Here is a 20309-nt window from a genome sequence, read left to right on the forward strand (position 1 = left end):
ATAGCTTGGATTACAACAGGAACAACTTTCTCTTTCACACATACTAACACTAAAAAAAAATAAATAAATAATAATAATAAATCATACGAAATCATCAGTTTGGCCCGTTCTAACTATTTGGCAGCTTTTAAAGTTGTTGCCATAATAAACAGGTATTGTATTTATTTATTATACCCATGTTTAGTTTTATATTTCGCATACGATATTATTATATGACTTTATTATATTATTTCATTAATACTACCTTATGAACTGCTGGAATAGCAAATTTTGCTCATAAAATACTTGAAAAATCTTGTAATTTGGTCTGATTTCATGTCTTGAGCTTCCACATTACATAAACTGCAAGAAATTTCACTACTGGCAATATTGAATATGAATTTTGGATAACAAAAATATTGGATTAGATTGAATTATTTAGATTACAGCAAAACATGCAAGGGTTATATGCTTAATGTGAAGGATAGGATGCCTTAAGGAAATGTGTCATATTTGTATTATGACTGACAAAACTATAAAACCTCAAATGCAATCAGCCATTTACCTGAATTTCAGCCTGGGCCAAAAAACCAGTATTCAGCTATTTCATAGCTTGGCCACTGATGGGCCTTTTCAAGAGAATTCCAAAATGCTTATATGTGGATATCTGGCATCAGTGGCCTTAGAAACAAAGTTTAAAGAAATTATCCCAGTATTCTTGTGATTGATATACAAATATTATCAATTTGACACTAACGATTTCTTCAGAAATTTGGCTAAAGATCAGAAAAATTGCAACTACAGTCAAATTTCAAGTTTTAGAACAAACCTAGTGGATTTGCAGGAACTACTCGGCAAGAATGATATGCAGTCTAAGAAAATTGGCTGTTAAATAATACTTTACATTTGGTATCACTTAATCCTCCAAGAGAATTTGAATCTGCTTATGGAAACCTGTATTTAAAGAGCATCTATTAACTAAATTTCTATAAGTACCTACATTTGATGCATTTGTTTTTATAAACTTCCAATTTTAAGATGATATTTTCACTATCAAAGAAAGGAAAAGAGCAAAATGTTTTAAATTATAATCATGATATTTAAATACAACAGTTAACTAAATAATTCATATTCTCAAGATTACAGCATCAGAAATGGAAGGAGACTTAAAACTAATCGTAAGAAATATTAACAAAGGTCACTGAAAATAAATGGACAAATAACAGCTATTATTTTTAAAATAAACTCTTTAAAACATAATTACAAAAGTTTTCCTCAGAAAGTAACATTTTTCATGCAAAAGACTTTATATATTTTTTATTTTTAATAGCTTGTTCCTCTGATAACTTTTTTCAATCCAGTAGCCCTCAATCAGTGTTAAATGGTCATTACTGACCTTAGTAGTTTAATATGAAGTTTTTAAAATTAATTGACCAGCTAAAACATTGAAACAACTTGTCTGTTACTCATGATGAGTGAGTGAGTGAGTGAGTGAGTGAGTTTTTTGGCGGAAAAACCAATGATGATTATGATGCGCCAAACAAATGGTGGGATGACCTAATTTAGAAATGAAATACTTATGAATAAAAATTATTAAAAAAGCTACATGTACCAAATCCAGAGGATCGAGTCATATAAATAACCTGGTAAAAGCACACATTAAAATACAAAACAAAATCTGCTGAACAGATTACATTAAATAATAAAAGCCAGTCTCTTTTAAATAATAAAATAAATTACAATTGACCTCTCTTCCGATTAAACGGTCGAGAAGTAAGTCACAGCTATTAAAATATTTCTGACGAAGACTGTTAAAACAGGCACACTCAATTAAAATATGACGAACAGATAGACAAACATTACAATTTGAACAAACAGGCTCATTCTCAGCTTTTAAAAGGTAGTTATGTGTCACTCTAGTGTGACCAATTCTGAGGCGAGTCAAAAGAACTTCCTCCTTACGATTTCTAGTTAATTCCCAATGCTCAATTCTAGCCTTTACATGTCTTAACTTGTTTTGAAGTTGAACATCCCAAAGTTGCTTCCATTTTTTCCAGATCTTCTCTTTGACTACATAACAGATGTCTCCAAAAGGGATGAGGCGACTGGACAGATCAACAGCACATTTCGCTGTGATATCTCCCTTTTATTCCCACATGGCCGGGAACCCAGCAGTACAGGATATCATATCCACGACTCGTTAAGTTTATATGTAACTTTAGAATATCCACTATGACTGGATTTTGAGTATGGAAAAAAAGCTTCTAATGATTTAAGCGCACTACAGGAGTCTGTATAAACTATAAACTTTTTGTGGCAGAGCCTTGAGATGTATAAAAGACTATAATATATCGCAGTTAGTTCGGATGTTAAGACAGAGAAAGCATGGTTCAAGCGTCTGCCCTCCATGTGATCTTCAATTACAAATACCATTCGGACATGATCTTTTGACTTTGAACCATCTGTATAGACTGGAAGATAACTGCTATATTTGTGCCTGTGCTCAGCGAAGAGTTGTCTGTAAATGATCTTGTTAGTACTTGCCTTCGCATGATGCTTAAAAACATTAAGAAGCTGAATTCGTACATTTTCCCAAGGTGGGATTTCAAAATTCTGTACTGCTTGGGGGTGCATATCAGATAGGGAAAGTTCCTCAATGACAGGGTGAACTCTCAAAAGAAATGTAGGAACACAGGATGAACGTGTTTCAAATAAGGTGTTACACACATCATTAAGTAAGCACAGCTTATTGGGATGTTCAGGTTGGGAGAGAATATGAAAATATTGCAAAAGGGACAATTGTTCATGCCTCAGATAAAGTGATGGTTCGTTAGAGTCAACATACAGGCTCTGGACAGGAGAAGTCCTGAAAGCTCCTGAACAAATCCGCATAGCTTGGTGGTGAACAGGATCCAGTTTCAACAATACTGATGACCGGGTGGATCCGTAAATGACTGAGCCATAGTTCAGTTTAGAGCGAACAAGCGCTCTGTAAATGCGAAGCATGGAGTAACGCTCTGCATCCCAGGAGGTGTTCGCCAACACTTTTAAAATATTTAGTGTTTTTAGACACTTCTTTCTCAGGTTTAAAACATGAGAAAGGAAAGTCAATTTTCGGTCGAACGTCACTCCTAAAAATTTTACTTCCGGCGCAACTGGAATAATTGTACCATTTAAATATAACTCAGGTTCAGGATGGAGAACACGCTTCCTACAAAAGTGCACGCACAGAGTTTTCTGTTTCGAAAAAGTAAATCCCTGTTTGTTTGACCATTCCTGGATCTTATTCAGAGCCATCTGCAATTGCCTCTCTATGTATCTCATGTCTGCCCCTCGACAGCTAATCTGTAGATCATCAACATACAGAGATCCCGAGATGGTGAGAGGAAGTTCTTTTAGTACAGAGTTTATTTTTAAAATGAACAGCGTTACACTTAGCACACAGCCTTGAGGCACACCCTCTTCCTGTTCAAAAACATCTGACAAAACAGAGCCAATCCTTACTTGAAAAGTCCTAGTATTCAAGAAATTCTGAATGAAAATTGGTAGGTTGCCGCGCAAGCCAGTCTCGTGAAGATCCCGAAGTATACCGTATTTCCATGCCTTATCGTAAGCTTTCTCAATGTCAAAGAATATTGAGACAAGGTGATTTCTTCTGACAAAGGCTTTTCGAATAGATGTCTCTAAAAGAAGCATATTATCTACAGTCGTTCTTCTCTTTCGAAAACCGCTTTGATAAGGCGATATAATATTATTCTTTTCCAAGAAGTAGACTAGGCGGCTGTTTACCATCTTTTCAAACAGTTTGCAAACACAACTGGTAAGGGCAACTGGCCGATAGTTTGAGGGATTCCTTAGGTCTTTACCTGGCTTAGCAATAGGAATGACAACAGCTCTCCTCCATGCACTGGGGAAGGTATGCTCCTTCCACACCCTATTGTAAAGTGTGAGAAGGGCAGTCAGTGACTTATAGGACAGATGCTTCAGCATTTCATAATACACGCCATCAGGACCCGGAGAAGACCTATGTGCCTGCAACAAAGCTCTCCTTAATTCAAGAATAGTAAAGTCTCTATTATAAGACTCAGATTTGGAAGAGTTGAATGCGATGGGATTTATTTCAGAGTGCTGCTTCATAGAGAGAAATGCAGGTGAATAGTTTCTGCTAGAAGAAACAGCAGCAAATGTCTCACCAATAGTATTCGCAATTTCTTCTATGGAGCTAATCACTCGGCCATCTTTTTCCAAAAAGGAAAGTGAGTGGTCTTTATATATTCTGCATGCTTTTCTAACTCTTTCCCAAACCCGCTTACTAGGCATAGAGGATGTAATTGATGACACATAGGAAATCCAAGAATTCCTTTGGCCCTGCCTCCTTACTTTTCGTGCATTTGCTTTGGCTCTTTTAAATGCCATAAGGTTTCACAGAGTTGGATATCTACGAAAAATACCCCATGCTTTTCTCTGTTTTTTCAGTGTTTCATGACAGTCGTGCTTCCACCATGGTTTCGTATATTTGAGCATTTTTCCTCATGTTCTAGGAATGGACAGTATAGCTGCCTGAATAATAGTATTAGTAACAGCTTCAACAGCATCATCAATATGCACATCATCTACCATTTCATCTGTCAGCTCTGCAACGGAAGAGAAGAGTTCCCAGTCTGCCATGTCCAGAATAAACAGAGGGACTCTCGACATGGGGTTTGCTCCTCTTTGTGCAAGACACAAAAATGGGATAATGATCGCTGTTGTACAGGTCATTTCTGACACTAAAAGTGCAAAATGGCAACAGAGATGGTGAACAGATTGGCAAGGTCGAGAGCGTGGAATGTCCTTGAAGGCTATGGAAGTACGTATCCTGCCCATTATTTAGGAGACAAAGGCTATGATCTTCGATCATCTGCTCAATTTGTCTTCCTCGACAATTTGTATCTTTACTACCCCAGAGTGGACTATGGCCGTTAAAATCTCCTATTATGATAAAAGGCTCAGGCAGCTGCTCTATTAGATTATTTAAATCTTGCTGATAAATGTGCTCATTTGGAGGCAAATACAAAGAAACAAATGAAACAACAATATCAAAATTTATTTGAGTAGCGACAACTTGGAGGGATGTCGTCAAAGAAAGTACATTTGAGGGATAATCCAGTGAGGAGAAGAGACCTACACCTCCACTGGCACGCTCACCTGCAAGGTTATCCTTTCTGACGAAAGAAAACCTCCAAACTTTTGCATGCTGTTCTGGTTTCAGATTTGTTTCCTGTATTGCTAAGCACACAGGATGATACACATTTATTATAGACTAAGCAAATTTTGGTGGAAACCACGACAGTTCCATGACACGAGGGTGGCCATTATGAATGGTTTTTGTTTTTTCGGTGCTGTTCTTTTGTTTTTCGTGGAAGTAGATACCTGGGAACTTCTAGACCCTCTTCTACTTCCATAAAGTCTGAATCCACAGATTCAGAAATCATCTCATCGAGAGAGCTATTGCTGTGACTTATATTTTTATTTGATATTTTTTGTGTGGCAGTTTTGGGCTTACTTTGAATAACTGTTTCTTTCTTTTTGTACTATATGGGTTGCATTTTCTTTTTTCTTGTTGGATGTAGACGGTTAGATTTTATTTGGTAGGGTCTGTGTGCCTATTGATGTTTGGATGGCAACTGTACGAGATGATTTAACAGCACTGGCGTATGATTTGGTCGAAGCTGTGTGCTCTGGACTAATCTTCTGGCTTCGGTGTAAGAGATGTTCCTAGTAACTTTTGTAGTCTGGATTTCTTTTTCTGATTTCCATTTTGGGCACAAGCGAGAAAATGCTGGGTGGTCACCCTTGCAATTTATACACAAAGGCGCAGCGGTACAATTATCAGAATTGTGGCCAATCTGTGAGCATCGGGCGCATGTGAGGCTGCCACGACAAGACGTCTTAGAATGGCCGAAACGCTGGCATTGGAAACATCGCATAGGGTTTGGAATATAAGGTCTTACAGGAATATTTAGATATCCGGCCTTAATATTTTTAGGCAGATCAGGCGTGTTGAAGGTAAGGATCACATGTTTCGTGTCTATCAACTTACCTTCTTTACGCATCTTGATCCGCCATGCACCGCAGACATTTTGGTCGGATAGGTCAGAAGCGATCTTTTCTTCAGAAACATACAGAAGGTCGAATTCTGAGATTACACCATGACAATAGTTCAGTGACTTATGTGCTGTTACAGTGACATTCGCTTGCCCAAGTTTAGTTATCTGAAGTAAAGAAGCAGACTGGGTGGCTGAGGTTATATCAATCAGCAAGTCTCCAGAGCGGAGACACTTTATATTTCTCGGCTCACCAATACAAGACTGGATGTATTTGTTTATTACAAAAGAAGACATCTTATGCATTTTGCCAGAAGGACTAGAGATGACTAGGAAACAGGGACTATTGTTATGATTTTTTTCATTTGTATCTGTACGTAATTTTTTTGCAGTAGACTTTTCAGAACTAGGTTGAGTGACTGGTTTAGCAGTAGACGTTTCAGAACTTGGTTGAGTGATTGGTTTAGCAGTAGATGTTTCAGAACTAGGTTGAGTGACTGGTTTAGCAGTAGACATTTCAGAACTAGGTTGAGTGACTGGATTGACTGGAGTGACCTCGAAATCTTTTATTAAGTATATATGTGAGTTAGCCATAGTGAAAGAAAAAAGATTCGGGTCCGATGGCCCTGCCCACCACGGAGCCCAACAAGGGAACACAGATTCCTGTGTTAGGGCTAGCCGGACCTATATGCAAACTGAAGCCCCACAGTCGTCTTTCCCGAAAGCAGGTACTCCTGAGAGCTTGACCCCAAGCCACTGACACAAGGACTAGTGACCAGCCGATTGACACCCATGAGGACGACTAAGGTGCCTCCCGTTTAACTGAAGCAGAGGCCAAAGTAGTGTGTTGGGGACAGTACCTCGCCCCTCAAGTACCAGGACCGTCCTTTCCAGCGACACGGGTCTCCACACATGGCAAACACGTGGGCAGTTTTTTCGCCACTCGAAAACTAGAGACAAGGGCTGCTCCAGTCTCTCGTGACGAGCCCCAAACTCCGTAGAGAGAAACCACGAAGGAGAAGGGAAGGGAAAAAGTTCCAGCCAAGAGGAGAGGAGACGGAAAAGAGGATAGATCACTGGGGCACCAGGATCGTAACACCCATCTCACCAGGAAGATGATCCCCTGAAGGGCTAGGGTACTTCGGGATTGCCACACCCGTACTCACAAAAGTGAGCCCCTGAGGGCTGTTACTCGTGATGTTACACAGATTTATATATTTTGAAGATAATTGATATCATGCACTAAGATTAAAAATAATATATATATATATATATATATATAACATCTGATCAGAGATTTCTCAACCAGTGTTACATTCACCTCAACAAGACAGAATAAATAGACAAAAGCCATACTGCAATGAGAAAATCCTTGGTAAGAGCATTTATGAAACAATTCTATCCACACACTGCAGTAGTCTGTACCCATCCAAGAACAGTCTGAGCATTTTGAATCTTGGACTAAGGCAAAATCTAAATATGTTGAACGTTTTTAAGGACCGTTTTGTTGTATACACTAATAGGTGGTGCACATGCCACTACGAGTGCTTGCGTCATGTCCAGGCATTCCTTGTGTGCTCAGCTATAGATGTGTAGGTAACCTGTTATGGTCTGTTCTGTGTCTTTAAAAATGTTCAAGGTTATCAAATCCCCCACCCCATGCGAGGTATGGTTAGTGATACATTTTTTGTCGGCAAGAAACTTGTCTACTGCATTTATCAGCAGATTTCTGAAGTTTATGGAGATACTATCATGAGTGAAGGCAAAGTGCATAAAAAGTTAGAGACTTCAAAGCTGGCCATAACAATGTCTATGATGAGTCCCACTCCGGTCGCCTATCTGCGATCACAGATGATGTGGTGACTTCAGTTGAAGCGAAAAGTCTTGAGATGCTTCATCATAAGCTATTTCCTGAAGTTTCTAGGTCAGTACTGCACAAGATTGTTTCTGAAAAGTTAATGTTAAAGAAACTGTGCTCCTCTTTGGTCTCTAAACTCCTTACAGAAGACCACATAAACAAAAGATTTGAGTGTTCCTGAACTTTTTGACTCGTTATAACAAAAAAGGTGATGCCATGTTGAGTTGGATCGTAACAGGAAATGAAATGTGGGTTTCATATGTCACACCCAAATGGAAGCAACACAGCATGGAGGGGAGACACACACTCTTTTGTAAAGGTCAAGGCCAAACAAACTCTGTCTCAGCGCAAGATCATGGCATCCGTATTTTGGGATAGGCATGGTGTTTTGTTGGTTGATTTCATGCAATGCGGAACCACCATAAATGCAGTAGCCTATGGCCAAACCTTGTGAAAGCTATGCAGAGCGATTCAAAACAAAAGACATGCCATGCTGACAAGAGGGAATTTTGCTACTCCATGACAATGCACCACAGCTCAGACCCAAGCTTTATTGGACCATCTTAGCTGGGAAGTTTTGGACACCCTTCTTTTTAGGACCCTTGCACTGAGTGATTTTCATCTCTTGTGCTATCTCAAACATCACCTCGGCGGCAACCACTACAACGATGATGAAGACACGAAAATGGCCATAACCTCTTTGGTTATCAGAGCAGGCAGCAAGTTTCTATGAAGAGAGTATTCAAAATCTAGTTTTAAGGTATGTTAAGTGTTTAAACAAACTTGGAAACTGTGTTGAAAGAAATATGTGTAGAATCTGAAATTAAATTTGGTTTTTGAAAATTTTCTTTCATTTGCTTTTTTAAAAGGCCCTTACTTAAAAAACACCTTACACATCGCAATGATATCATAAATCAGTTGCAGTACAGAATATTCCTTCATTCCACACATCTGGACATCAATCCTTAAAAAATACAGTGACCTTACTCAAAGCAACTGCACATGAAACAGCAATAAGAGAATGGGAACTTTGTAGAGCCATTTACGCAGATTCCAGCTGACGATACAGACAGGCTATCTGCAAAACTTTCTATCTTAGTAATGCCTAAATGTGGTTTGTAACATAAACTTCAATTTAATTTGTGTGCCTTTTCATTCTTTATCATGTCTTTGTGTCACAGTACGATAGGAGTTATCAACCGCTTTCAGAAGAATTATCACTAGTCTGTATGGATACACCTAGCAGAACTCACAAAGATGCTGTTGTTTCTGCTGAGAAGCAATGAGCTCAAAAGATGCTGAAATGGACAGAAAGGCCAGCAATAAATAAACTATCACGTAAGTAAATGTTTAAATTCTAACCAATTTTCCTGGTTCAAAATATTAGACTCAGCTTTTAATCCTAAATGTTTTTATTACATGGGAACTTTAATTATTCTAAAAAGCCTAGAATTATTTCAACCAATGGTTTAAGTCACTACAGTACAAAGTCCGAGATCTGGATGTCGAATATCCAGAATGATCTAAAATCCGGACCTCAAAACCGGCAACAACTTTTTATTTTAATGCTTTATGCATGTGCACTTGTCTTTTCCCACCATAAATAACACATGTGGAGAGCCAAAATCCTCAATTTTCCTTCAGCACTAAATAAATACCTCATTGTTAAAACAATAATTTAGCATAGATTTGTGTGATCAATATTTTGGCTTCGTAGCTGCGTTTCTACTTGGAATACATCTCAAACTGAAACATTAAAAATAGAAACATCGTTGATTCTACACCTACTAATATTTTATATCCCTGACGAACAACCTAGAGAATCATTATTTATTATATTTTGCTTTCATCACTGCATGTTCATCAACACATGACAACTTGAGTAATGACACATGCAGCGATGCCCAAACAATTTTCTTTAATTAGAAATTTAGTAACAAAGAGTATGGTAACCTTTTATGATGAACATTACACTTGGCAATGATTACAGATTTAAGTTAAATGCGTTAAGAATGTTGATGAGGAAAAATTGAACAAAATTTTTTTTCCATATGCTAAAAATACAATTTTGTTAATGATACTCATAGGCCTAGACCAAAAGATAAGATTACATTTAGTGCTATTTGAATTAAGAATACCTGATTTGTTTTTTTCACATAAACCCAGAACCGGTGCCTGAGTTCAACAGCCGCACCATCCAGCAGAATTTAGGAATGACAAGATTTTTGGAATTTAGAGAAGCACTGAGCAACAAAATTAAGGGATGAAAATATTTTTGGAATTTAGGGAAAGGACTGAGATCCAAAATTTAGGGACAGCAAAACTTTAGAACTTAGGGAGGCACTTGGTAGCAGAATTCAGGACTCACCAGAGACTGCATCAGGCGGTAAGATATCTAGCGCCGGCTCTTAATACAACTTCAGTATATGTGGGAATTTATTTATTCAGGACCCACATAAGCCTTAAGCATGCGCAAAAAATAGACATAAGTATGACAAATAGCTAAACTAATACAGTTCAGGCTTAATTGTCTCAGTAAGCAACAGAAGCAAGACCAAATTTAGTGGAAGAATTTGCCTTTCGTCACCAACCTCATGCTATATAGCCAATAATGTATAGCAAACGTTGTTAAGTTAGGCTAAAATTATACTTTACCGATTCCAAGGAATTTCAGTCAATATATAACTTTCTGATTTGATCCAGCTTAATTATTTTTCATAGGCTGTTTTTATTACAGCAATTTTACGAAAATTAAAGTTTCAATTTTGATTATGTTGAAAAGTTTCTAATTCTGGAGCTGTAACAGGATCTACAAAGTGAAAGCATATTTTGTTGTCCATTAAACAAAAAATAGAATTGCTGTAAAAAATATGGATAAAGGTATATCCGTTCAAAATTATGCGAGGAGTATGACATTGGAAAATTAATTATATATGACATGAAAAAACAGAAAAATGAACTTTTTGAATTTTTTTATGATTCCGATATTGCAATGAATAACAGAAAAATTATTCATTATGCTAAAAGTTAAGATCATGACAAAGTGATGACTGAATGGGTCATACAGCATCGTAGTGAGGGCGTGGCATTGACAGGTCAAATGCTAATGGCTCAAGCTAAAACATTTCATTAAGAAATGAACTTAAAAATGAAGTGCACATATTTGACACATATGACATAGTGCACATATTTGACAGGTTGGTTAACCAAATTTAAAAATCCCCATGGTATAAGGCAATTAAGAATTTCAGGTGAAAAAGCTTCAGCTGCATGGTTCTAGATCCAGAAAATACCGCTACCGACAGTGAAGAAAGCAACAGAGAAGTTATTGAAAATGAAAAAATTTCTATTGACAAGTTAGTCAGAATTTTTGACACAGCAATTAGGACTTGAACAATGGAACTTTGTAACTGCATATGAAATTATGTCTGTCTACAGAATTAAAGAAAAAATATTAGCACAAAAAAAGCAACTTTAACAACTTGCATTGAAAGAAAGGTTTAATAAAATAAACATATAAATATTAAGCTTTTTTATATATAAATTTTGTTACCTTTAGATCATAAATGCTTCATTATTTCATAAATCAAGATTTCATATTTTTAATTTCATAATTTCTACATGCCATCTTATAAGTTTTAACCTGAGGATCTAATATCCAGGAAAATCCCAAATCCAGAATCACCGAAAATCTGATAGTCCAGATCTCAGACTTTGTACTGTATTATAGTTGCAACAGTACATAATAAAAGCAGGCTCTTAATTAACTTTGCTTTTATGTAAATTGTTTTCTGCAATTCTCTCAAAATGTTTATTCATTTTTTAAGTTTTAAGATCATCATGCATATTAGATTCCATTAAGAACTATGGACTGTTAGCAATGCATTCACAGAAGATATTCAAAGAATTTGAATTTTGAAACCTCACAGCTATAACCTAGCCTAAATACAAATACATAAATGAACATGTCACTATTCCAAAAGTAGAAAACATTCTAGTAAAGTACACATAAACAAATTATATGTCATCATGTGATTAGTCATAACTAGGGTAGTAATTTTACTGCAGTTTTATTTTCCAAGATTTTTTTTTTTTTTTTGTAAACTTGTTCTTTGAATCAAAACTTGCCTAGAAATATGACATTTTGTTCCCTATTATTTTATAATATGGAGCATAATTATTACATTCCTTTTTTAAATAAATTTAATGCATGTTTCATTGGAATGTAAGAAAAAAATGTACTGTAAAGAAATACTATTCCAAAATTTAAATTGAAAGTGTTACAACAATTTGGGCCTTGGTGAAATCTAAATTTTAGCATTAAAATATAATTAAATGCAATTATCTCTTTTTCTAACTGATTGAAAAGCAAAATTTTAATTGCAGCTTAAAACTAAAATTTTTAGACCTATTGTGAAGAAATACCACACAGAAAAAAATAATAATTTCAATTTTTAAGTCCAATATCAGGCAAGAAATTATTCTTAAAACATAAGTCCTTCTCTGAATGGAACTTTGTTAAGCTAGGAAAAACTACACTTATTACAATCCGGTGTTTAAAAAAAAAAAAATTACATGTAATCTTTACACAGTGAAATTAATCAAACAATGTATTTAACATTCTCCCTTCTTATTAATTAAGGCCTGGTGGCGCAGTGGCTAGCGCATCACGCAGCAGCACCACAGGTCCAGGGTGCATATAAGCATTCTGTACCGCACCACGCGCATAGGGAAAATCCATCCCCTTGATTGGATACGACTTCCGATGATATCATTTTCTCTACGCTTAGGAACGCCTTGACATCGCTTGGGCTAAAAAATACATCTTCATACGTTTATTTACATTTTGATAGCAGTACCAAAAAGATTATTATCGTTAATGACATGCGTTGAATTTTTATTGTGGATTACTCTTATTACAACACTGTAGTATGATGAATTTAATATAAAAAATATAGTGCTTTTTCTTTTTCATAGAGAAGAAAATCAGTACCGCTAATTCCGTCAATGTGTATTAATATTATTTGATGCAGAGGATTTTAATAAATGTATTCTTAATTTAAAAGCTTTCATATTAAAGGTTTTGTGATCATTAATTTATTGATTCATGTTCATTTAATATAGATTCTTTGTAGATACAATCTCCGAAAACAAGAGACAAATCGGGAGCTAACATTAAAACATTAAACACAGTAATTTCACGATATTTGTAGTCAGTCTGAAAAAGGAAAATTTATTTTTGAAGTTAGACTACTATAGATTTGGAACACAGAAATAGAGATAACTGTGCAAAAAATGAATATTTCCCATAAATCTGTGCTTTATGAATACTGCCCATTTTTTAATGTATTATATATTTGTACCTTTGCATAAAAATAGTGTTTATCAGAGAAGAAAGTTTTTTATATACGTGTATTCAACGAATATACCGAATGCATTTTTTTTCTTTCATTTAAAGGCAACGAAATATTGGAAGTGTGAAAGACGTGGATATTAACATGGAAATAACATATACAGTTGCAAAGAGAATATTTTCTGCAATGTGAAAGGAACTGAATGCGACAGAATTTCAATCATAATATACTTACTAGCACATACGCCTTTATATCTGAGTCAGGATTGCTGTGTAATCTAATGTGCTTTGCACTAAATTTATGAACTCAGTTTACATAATCTAAGCATTTGAGATTGCTTCTGATATTAACAGCATCTTTGAAGGAATTTATAATTTTATTATTCCATAAACAAGATGTCATCCACATGTCAATTTTTATGTCTGGCATTATTATTCAAAGAGTACAAATAATAATGTTCAGGATTCCGTATCACTCATGCACGTCATTCAACGAAACTAAAACTGTAAGAATTCTGCCTAAATGTCATTACACCAAAAGAAAATGATTTCATCAGAAAGTATGTCCAATTACAAGTACGAATTTTTCCCTATGCACATGGTGTGGTACAGAATGCTTATATGCGTACGGGGTTCGATTCCCGGGGGTTCGTACGGGGTTCGATTCCGGCTGAGGTCGACTCAGCCTTTCATCCCTTGATTTCGATCACTTGTGTTGATAAAATGAGCACCAAGCTCACTTGGGAATTAAACACGGGAGGTGGGGGGTGTCCTGCGACAAGTTTACCACTTGTTCAGGGCATATGCTTACGCACCCCAGGGCCCACGGTCAAGAAAGCAGATTTCGAGCATTGCAGGCTTTGGCCTATTAGGGCTGTTATGCCACTGAGTTTTTTTTTTATTAATTAAATAAAATAAGTGCTATAAATTTAAATAAAACAAAATGCCAGTTAAGCTTACTATACAACTCTGAGAGCATACAAAAGATAACACATGGAAAAGAACAAATGTCAGGAACAAAATTTTAAATTCTAACAATTTCATTGGTTCTAAATGATAAATTCACAAAACAATTTCAATATTGCACGGGTTTTCATGCGCTTTCAACCTAAAGTTTTTATCAGATGATGAACTCAAATTGCAAACTACTTTTAAATAAAAGTTTAGAATTATTTAAAACAATGTGCATAATTAAAAGCAAAAACACATCATAAAATTTAATGCAAAATATATATGGAGTAAAACAGCAGCAAAAAGTAACAAGTAAAATACCTAAAACTGGAGCTTTGATATGTAAAGCTGTAGTAAGTTTAAGATACGTTTTGCCCAACTCGTACACACTTATCTATAAAAAGTAAATAATTTAATTTAAAAATTAAAAAAAAAAAAAAAAACATACTGCAATTTCACAAAGAGGGAAAAATACAGTTTTATCTTATTATGTTACCTGAAGGACATCACTAAAGTCTAACAACATATCTAAAATTTTGTTAAGAAAAATTCAGTTAGAGAAATATAAAACTAACATAATTTTTTATTATTCCTTACTACAGAGAATAATTTACATGCATGAAAGTAAAAATATTAAGTTAATAATTAAGTTAAAAGAAATACAGGTACAACTCTGATATACGCCCTAATTTCACCAAATGTGGCGATATGTGTTCTGCAGTGGTTTTTGGCACGATTGCGTGTTGTATGGCAACCTTGTTGATGTTGAAAAATCGTTCGCTGGTTCGCATCATGCTCTGTGTATGAGAAGCTAGGGGGGAAAGATAAAATGGTGGAAGTTGTTGAATTGAAGTTCGGCAAAAGGAAATATCATCGTGGCCATCCTGTTGAGAGATTCTTTGGTTGAGGGGCAGTGGGTATTTGGAGGCATGGAATGAGGGTCTGGGAGATTATTTTTAGTGGCTGTATATGATAGAAGTAAGGATTTGTGATTATTTGTTATTTTATTTATTTGTGACCCATAGTATGAATTTTCTGGATAGTGTGTCTGGCTGTCATATAAATACGATAGTGATTACGTGGTGGCATGTTAAAGGCGGTACGAAATTGGTATTTCTGCTGTTTGAAAAAGCATTAATTCATGGTAAGTGCATTTTATTTTATTCTTTTCCTTATTTTGTAGAATGTTATGTTCATTGTTTTTTTTAGTATGAATTTCTGTCGTTATTGTAGTTTTTTTTAATTGTTTGAAATTTATTTTAGTTATTTTGTTGATTAGTGTGTACCGTCTAAATTGTGCAATTCGTAGATGTTTTTTAAAGTTGAAACAGGACGCTGTGTACATGGTATTCTTTGAAATTTATTGTTGTTATGTTAATTTATTAAAGTGAGGTGTGCGTAGTTCGCAGATTCGTTTGTTGCCTAAATTGTGCCATTCGTAGATGTTTTTTTAAGTTAAAACATATCGCTGTGTACATGGACTCTTGTCAAATAATTTTGGTTAGAAATTTATGGTTTTGCTATCTAAATTTTTTGTTTCTGTTTCGGATTTTTAGCTTAAATTGAGTAAAATCCTAGTATACAGTGCAGCCTTGGCGTGATTTTGAAAATTATCGCCAACACAAAAAATGATACAAAGAACGTCTATATATATAATATACACTATATACTATATGTGTATATACATAGTATATACACTATATATATAGTATATAGTGTATATACATGGTATATACACTATATATATAGTATACACTATGTATAACCATATATATTCTTTGAATGACCTGTTTACTACTCATCGTATATGTCGCGTTTTTACTGCTCATCATAAAGTCGCCAAAAGTAGCCAAACCCCGTGTGCACCGGATACTAGGATTAAACCCTTAAACTGTATGTTCAAAACGTGGTTTTTGCGTTTGCGAAAACCGTGTTTCTGGAGACATTTTAGGCTTAAAGTTCGAAATGTACACAAAAAATTTAGATAGCAATCTGGCTGCATGGAGTTTCTCACCAAAAATGTTTGGCGAGAAATTTGGTGACTTGAGGGCGCATATCAGTGTAGTTCCAAAATATAATTTAGCTCACAGACAAAATTCTCTAAAACAAAAATTTAATTTCAGAATTATAGTTATGAAATTAATACAGCCTATGGTTTAAAAAGAGTAAGTTTAAAATTTAGGTTTTGTATTCAGTGTAGCAAAAATAATTTTTCGCATATATGCATCAGCAACAGGAATATTTATTGCCTGGTTTCTCACTACAGTGTCTAGTGTAATGCAAATTATAACAGACAGAAGCATTTTATAATTCAGTTTTATAAATTATAATATATTTTTTAATTTAGCTACTGTTAGAAGTATGAATTTATGTGTAGTTTAGCACATAAAATATTAGTATTTCATTCAGCCTTCCAATACTCATTCTTGTTAAAGTATGTTATTAAAAAAGTTAATAATAATTATATACAGTTTAGTTAATAAGTTCTCTAACAACAGTGAGTATTTGTTGTTTTATTATGAAATATCACATTTGAATCATAAATCACATTGATTAGGAAATCAAGTTCCACGATTCTGTTGTTCCAAGGATGTCGTTTTACTATTTAGTTAGTAATTCCAATTAAAACTTACTATTTTTTGCTCTGCTATTTTGCTTTTTAGTTCTAGAAGTTTTTTAGGATTATGGGTCAAGATCAAATACTGCGTCAAGTGTTTTTAATTGATAAAAGTAAAACAAAATTAAGCGTAATCTAATCTTTCATTTTTATCTTGGAGATCAAAAGTGGTTTAAAAATCAAATTATGGAATTAGCTAAGATCCAGGTAAAGTCTTTGGCAGGTGAAAGCGACTGGCTTGTATGGAAATATAGGATAAAATTTATTTTAAGCTATCGTTCTTGATCCCTTATAAATTGTGGAAGGAGCTTTAGTGAAACCACGAAATCTTCCAGTTGCTCATAGACAGAATAATAACGAAGCTGTTAAGAAGTTTCAAAATCCAAATATAAATGCTATGATGATGCTTTAACAAATTCTATGGCAGAAGAAACTCTTCAAAAGATTATAAGATTTCAGACAGCTAGAGAAATGTGGCTGGAATTACATAAGGTATTTGAAGCCTCATCAGAAAATCAACTGTACAATATATGCATACAGTTTTTTTCAGTTAAAGTGGAATGATAATGATAATGTTGCAGCTCATCTTTCCAAATTAAAAAATTTATGGCATGAGTTGAATTCAGGACTTGAAAAGAAAAATGAAAATAAGTTACCTGACATGCTACTCAATTGCAAGATTTTAAATGTTTTAGCCAAACAATACCATTCATTTAAATCAGGCTGGTTACTCTTAGATGAAGATAAGCAAACAGTTCATGAGCTAAGATCACAGCTTTGCTTCAAAAGAGAATTCACGAGAAAGGAAATACAAATGAAGTCATGAAAAAGTCACAAGAAAGGAAATACAAATGAACAAAATGCTTAGCAATGTCAAAAACCGAATATCAAAATGAATGTCAAAATCCGAAAGCAATATATAAAAAGAAAATTCAGAAAAAAAAAAAAAAAAAAAACCCACAAAAAGATGTCTGAAATTATTGCAAGCAGAAAGTACACTAGATAAAAGAATGAAAACAGTGGACTGCTGATGGATGGCCACCCAAGAAAAGGTCAATACAAACCATTCAAGAAAATATAGGCAGTGTAATACTGATGTCTATTCACGAAGAAGCCTGCATATCTGAGACTGACCCAACATAATTCTGGATTGATAGTGTTGCTACAAGACATGTCATGAACTGTTCCACATATTGTATTAATTTCGTGAAGTTTCATAGTCCCTCTAGCATCAAGGGTGCTTGAAAAGAATAGTTGTTCTTGGTAAAGGCAGAGTGTGTGTCAAGACAACTATTGGTAATAAAATCCAAAAATCTACTTAAAAGATGTTTGGTTTGTTCCAAATCATCAGTAGAAGGCTTGACTCTTGATTAAAAACAAACCTCAATTAAAACATCTATGCATAGATAGATGATATATCTATACATAGATGACAGTTTGGTAGCGTCAACAGATCTGCCAGAATCTGAAAAATTTCTCCGAAAACTGAAGTCGAGATTCTGAACCACAACTAAACCAGCAGTATACTTTCTTGGACTTGAAATTATGCATCTTGAAGAAGGAAATATCAAAATTAGTCAAAAACCTTATATAAAAAAAAAAAAAAAAAAAAAAAAAAAAAAAAAACTTCAAAATCTTTGGAATGAAGATTGCAAACCAGTGCTAACTCGTATCCTGAAGGAAAGTTTAACAGAAAAGAAAAAAGAAGATAAGTCAAACACAGAAATTTCCCCTTATAGAGAAGCTTCTTTATTGAGCTTTAATGCATGTTACGTAAGAGACTAGATTTAGCTTACATAGATAGTATGTTCTCTTACTAAAGGTGTTACATACAAAAATAAAGGTGTAATACAGGTATACTGGAATCCTATAGCAATGCAGATTTTGAAGGATGTCAAGAAACAGGAAAATCTACAAGTGGAGCAGAGATATGATATAGTAGTGGAGTTATATCATGGATTAGCCAAAGACAGTCAATTGTTGCAGACAACTGAAGCAGAAGTAATTGCAGCCAGTGAATGTTCTACAGAAGTATATGTTAAAGCAATTATTTAGGGATGTTATCAAGTTATATAAAGTTCCAGTAAATCAAGTAGATAACACTGCTGCAGTAAGATTGTCACAAAATCCTGAGTTCCATCAACATACAAAACAAACTGATATCAAGCACTTTTTCATACAAAAATTCTAGAAAAGCAAATCAATCTGCAGCAGATACCTACAAAGGAGCAAGTTGCTGACATAATGACTAAACTTCTGTTTAAACTTAGAATGTTGATTCTTTGTGATAAGATGGGACTCAAATGACATTTCCCTCCTAATTTATTATTATTATCATTATTTTTCTTTACTGATAAGGGGAAGTGTTAAAAGTATTAAAAAGAAAGCAAATAATAATAATATTGTTGCGTTTTACTTTTTCCGACACCAGTTGTTATATTATTTTCTTCCTTCATGTTCGTAGATTTTGAGTGAATAATGACGACACTTGATGAAGTATCGAAACACACTTTATTGGGCCAATATTTAATCAGGACAGCTCCAAAGTCACTTTTACAGTCATCGAAGATCTATTATAACAGGGTTGCCACTCAAACAGGAGAATGAAATTCCCTGACTTTTCCAGGTTTTCCAGGTGTGTTTCAAGAAAATTCCAATCTATCCGCGTAATGTACGTTGGGTGTGCTAAGAGGTAAATTAATTATGGTATTACTTGTATTGTGTAGCAAATTCACTTAATTATTCAATAAATCCCAGAGGACATTTATTCTTAATTATTCTTGGTATACTTTGTTTGATAATTTTGTTTAGTTTTCCACTTAAGAAACTTAATAAAATTTAAGATATATATATTGGATAACAAATGTATGTTTTATTTAATTATTACTCATGATCATCACCAGTTCAACACGAGGCTAATCCGGTCCTTATAAATCACAATGTAATGCTAAATAGTTAGGTTAGATTTTAGGCAAATTTAATTTGCGTGAGGTATGTTCTTAAAAGGCACCTTAACACTTGAAAACACAAATATAATTATAATAGTTGTTGTTTTCTCCACTGAAGATTGAGATTAGAATCCTCCCAATCTGGAATAAAGTAAGGCTTTTTTTTTTTTTTTTTTTTGCAGACATTCTGCAGCTAAACGAAAGAAAGAAATCTATTTTAATAAACTGAGGTATTTTATATTTATTTCGCAGCATACATAAGGAAAAAATATGTGCATTAAATTTCGTGATGGTATGTCATCATACTGCTATAATTAATTTCAGGATTATGTCAGAGAAAATTTCCTGAAATTTGGAAATATTATTTACTAATAATAAATAAATTTAGAGGAAAGAAGCAACATTAAATTATATGAATAACATAAAAATAATTACTTAAAAATTGAATTAGAATAATCAACGATATTTTAGCGAATATAGTTATATTACATGGCTAGCCTAGATGACTGATTACTAT

At 34.4% G+C, this 20309-nt stretch overlaps 1 protein-coding gene across 1 annotated transcript in view; it reads right to left on the reverse strand.

Annotated features, from left to right (window-relative positions):
- Brf (Brf RNA polymerase III subunit) overlaps positions 1–20309 on the reverse strand; it is a 113796-nt gene that overhangs the window by 68351 nt on the left and 25136 nt on the right. The window contains exons 5-6 of the mRNA XM_035367018.2: positions 14724–14755; positions 14549–14621 (exon numbers count right to left, since the gene is read on the reverse strand). Coding sequence (XP_035222909.1) covers positions 14549–14621; positions 14724–14755 — 105 coding nt within the window. The remainder of the gene's footprint in view (positions 1–14548; positions 14622–14723; positions 14756–20309) is intronic.

Source organism: Stegodyphus dumicola, chromosome 3 (assembly GCF_044657685.1).
Source record: "Stegodyphus dumicola isolate Sdum_Otavi_A_Nest chromosome 3, ASM4465768v1".
Lineage (NCBI taxonomy): Eukaryota > Metazoa > Arthropoda > Arachnida > Araneae > Eresidae > Stegodyphus > Stegodyphus dumicola.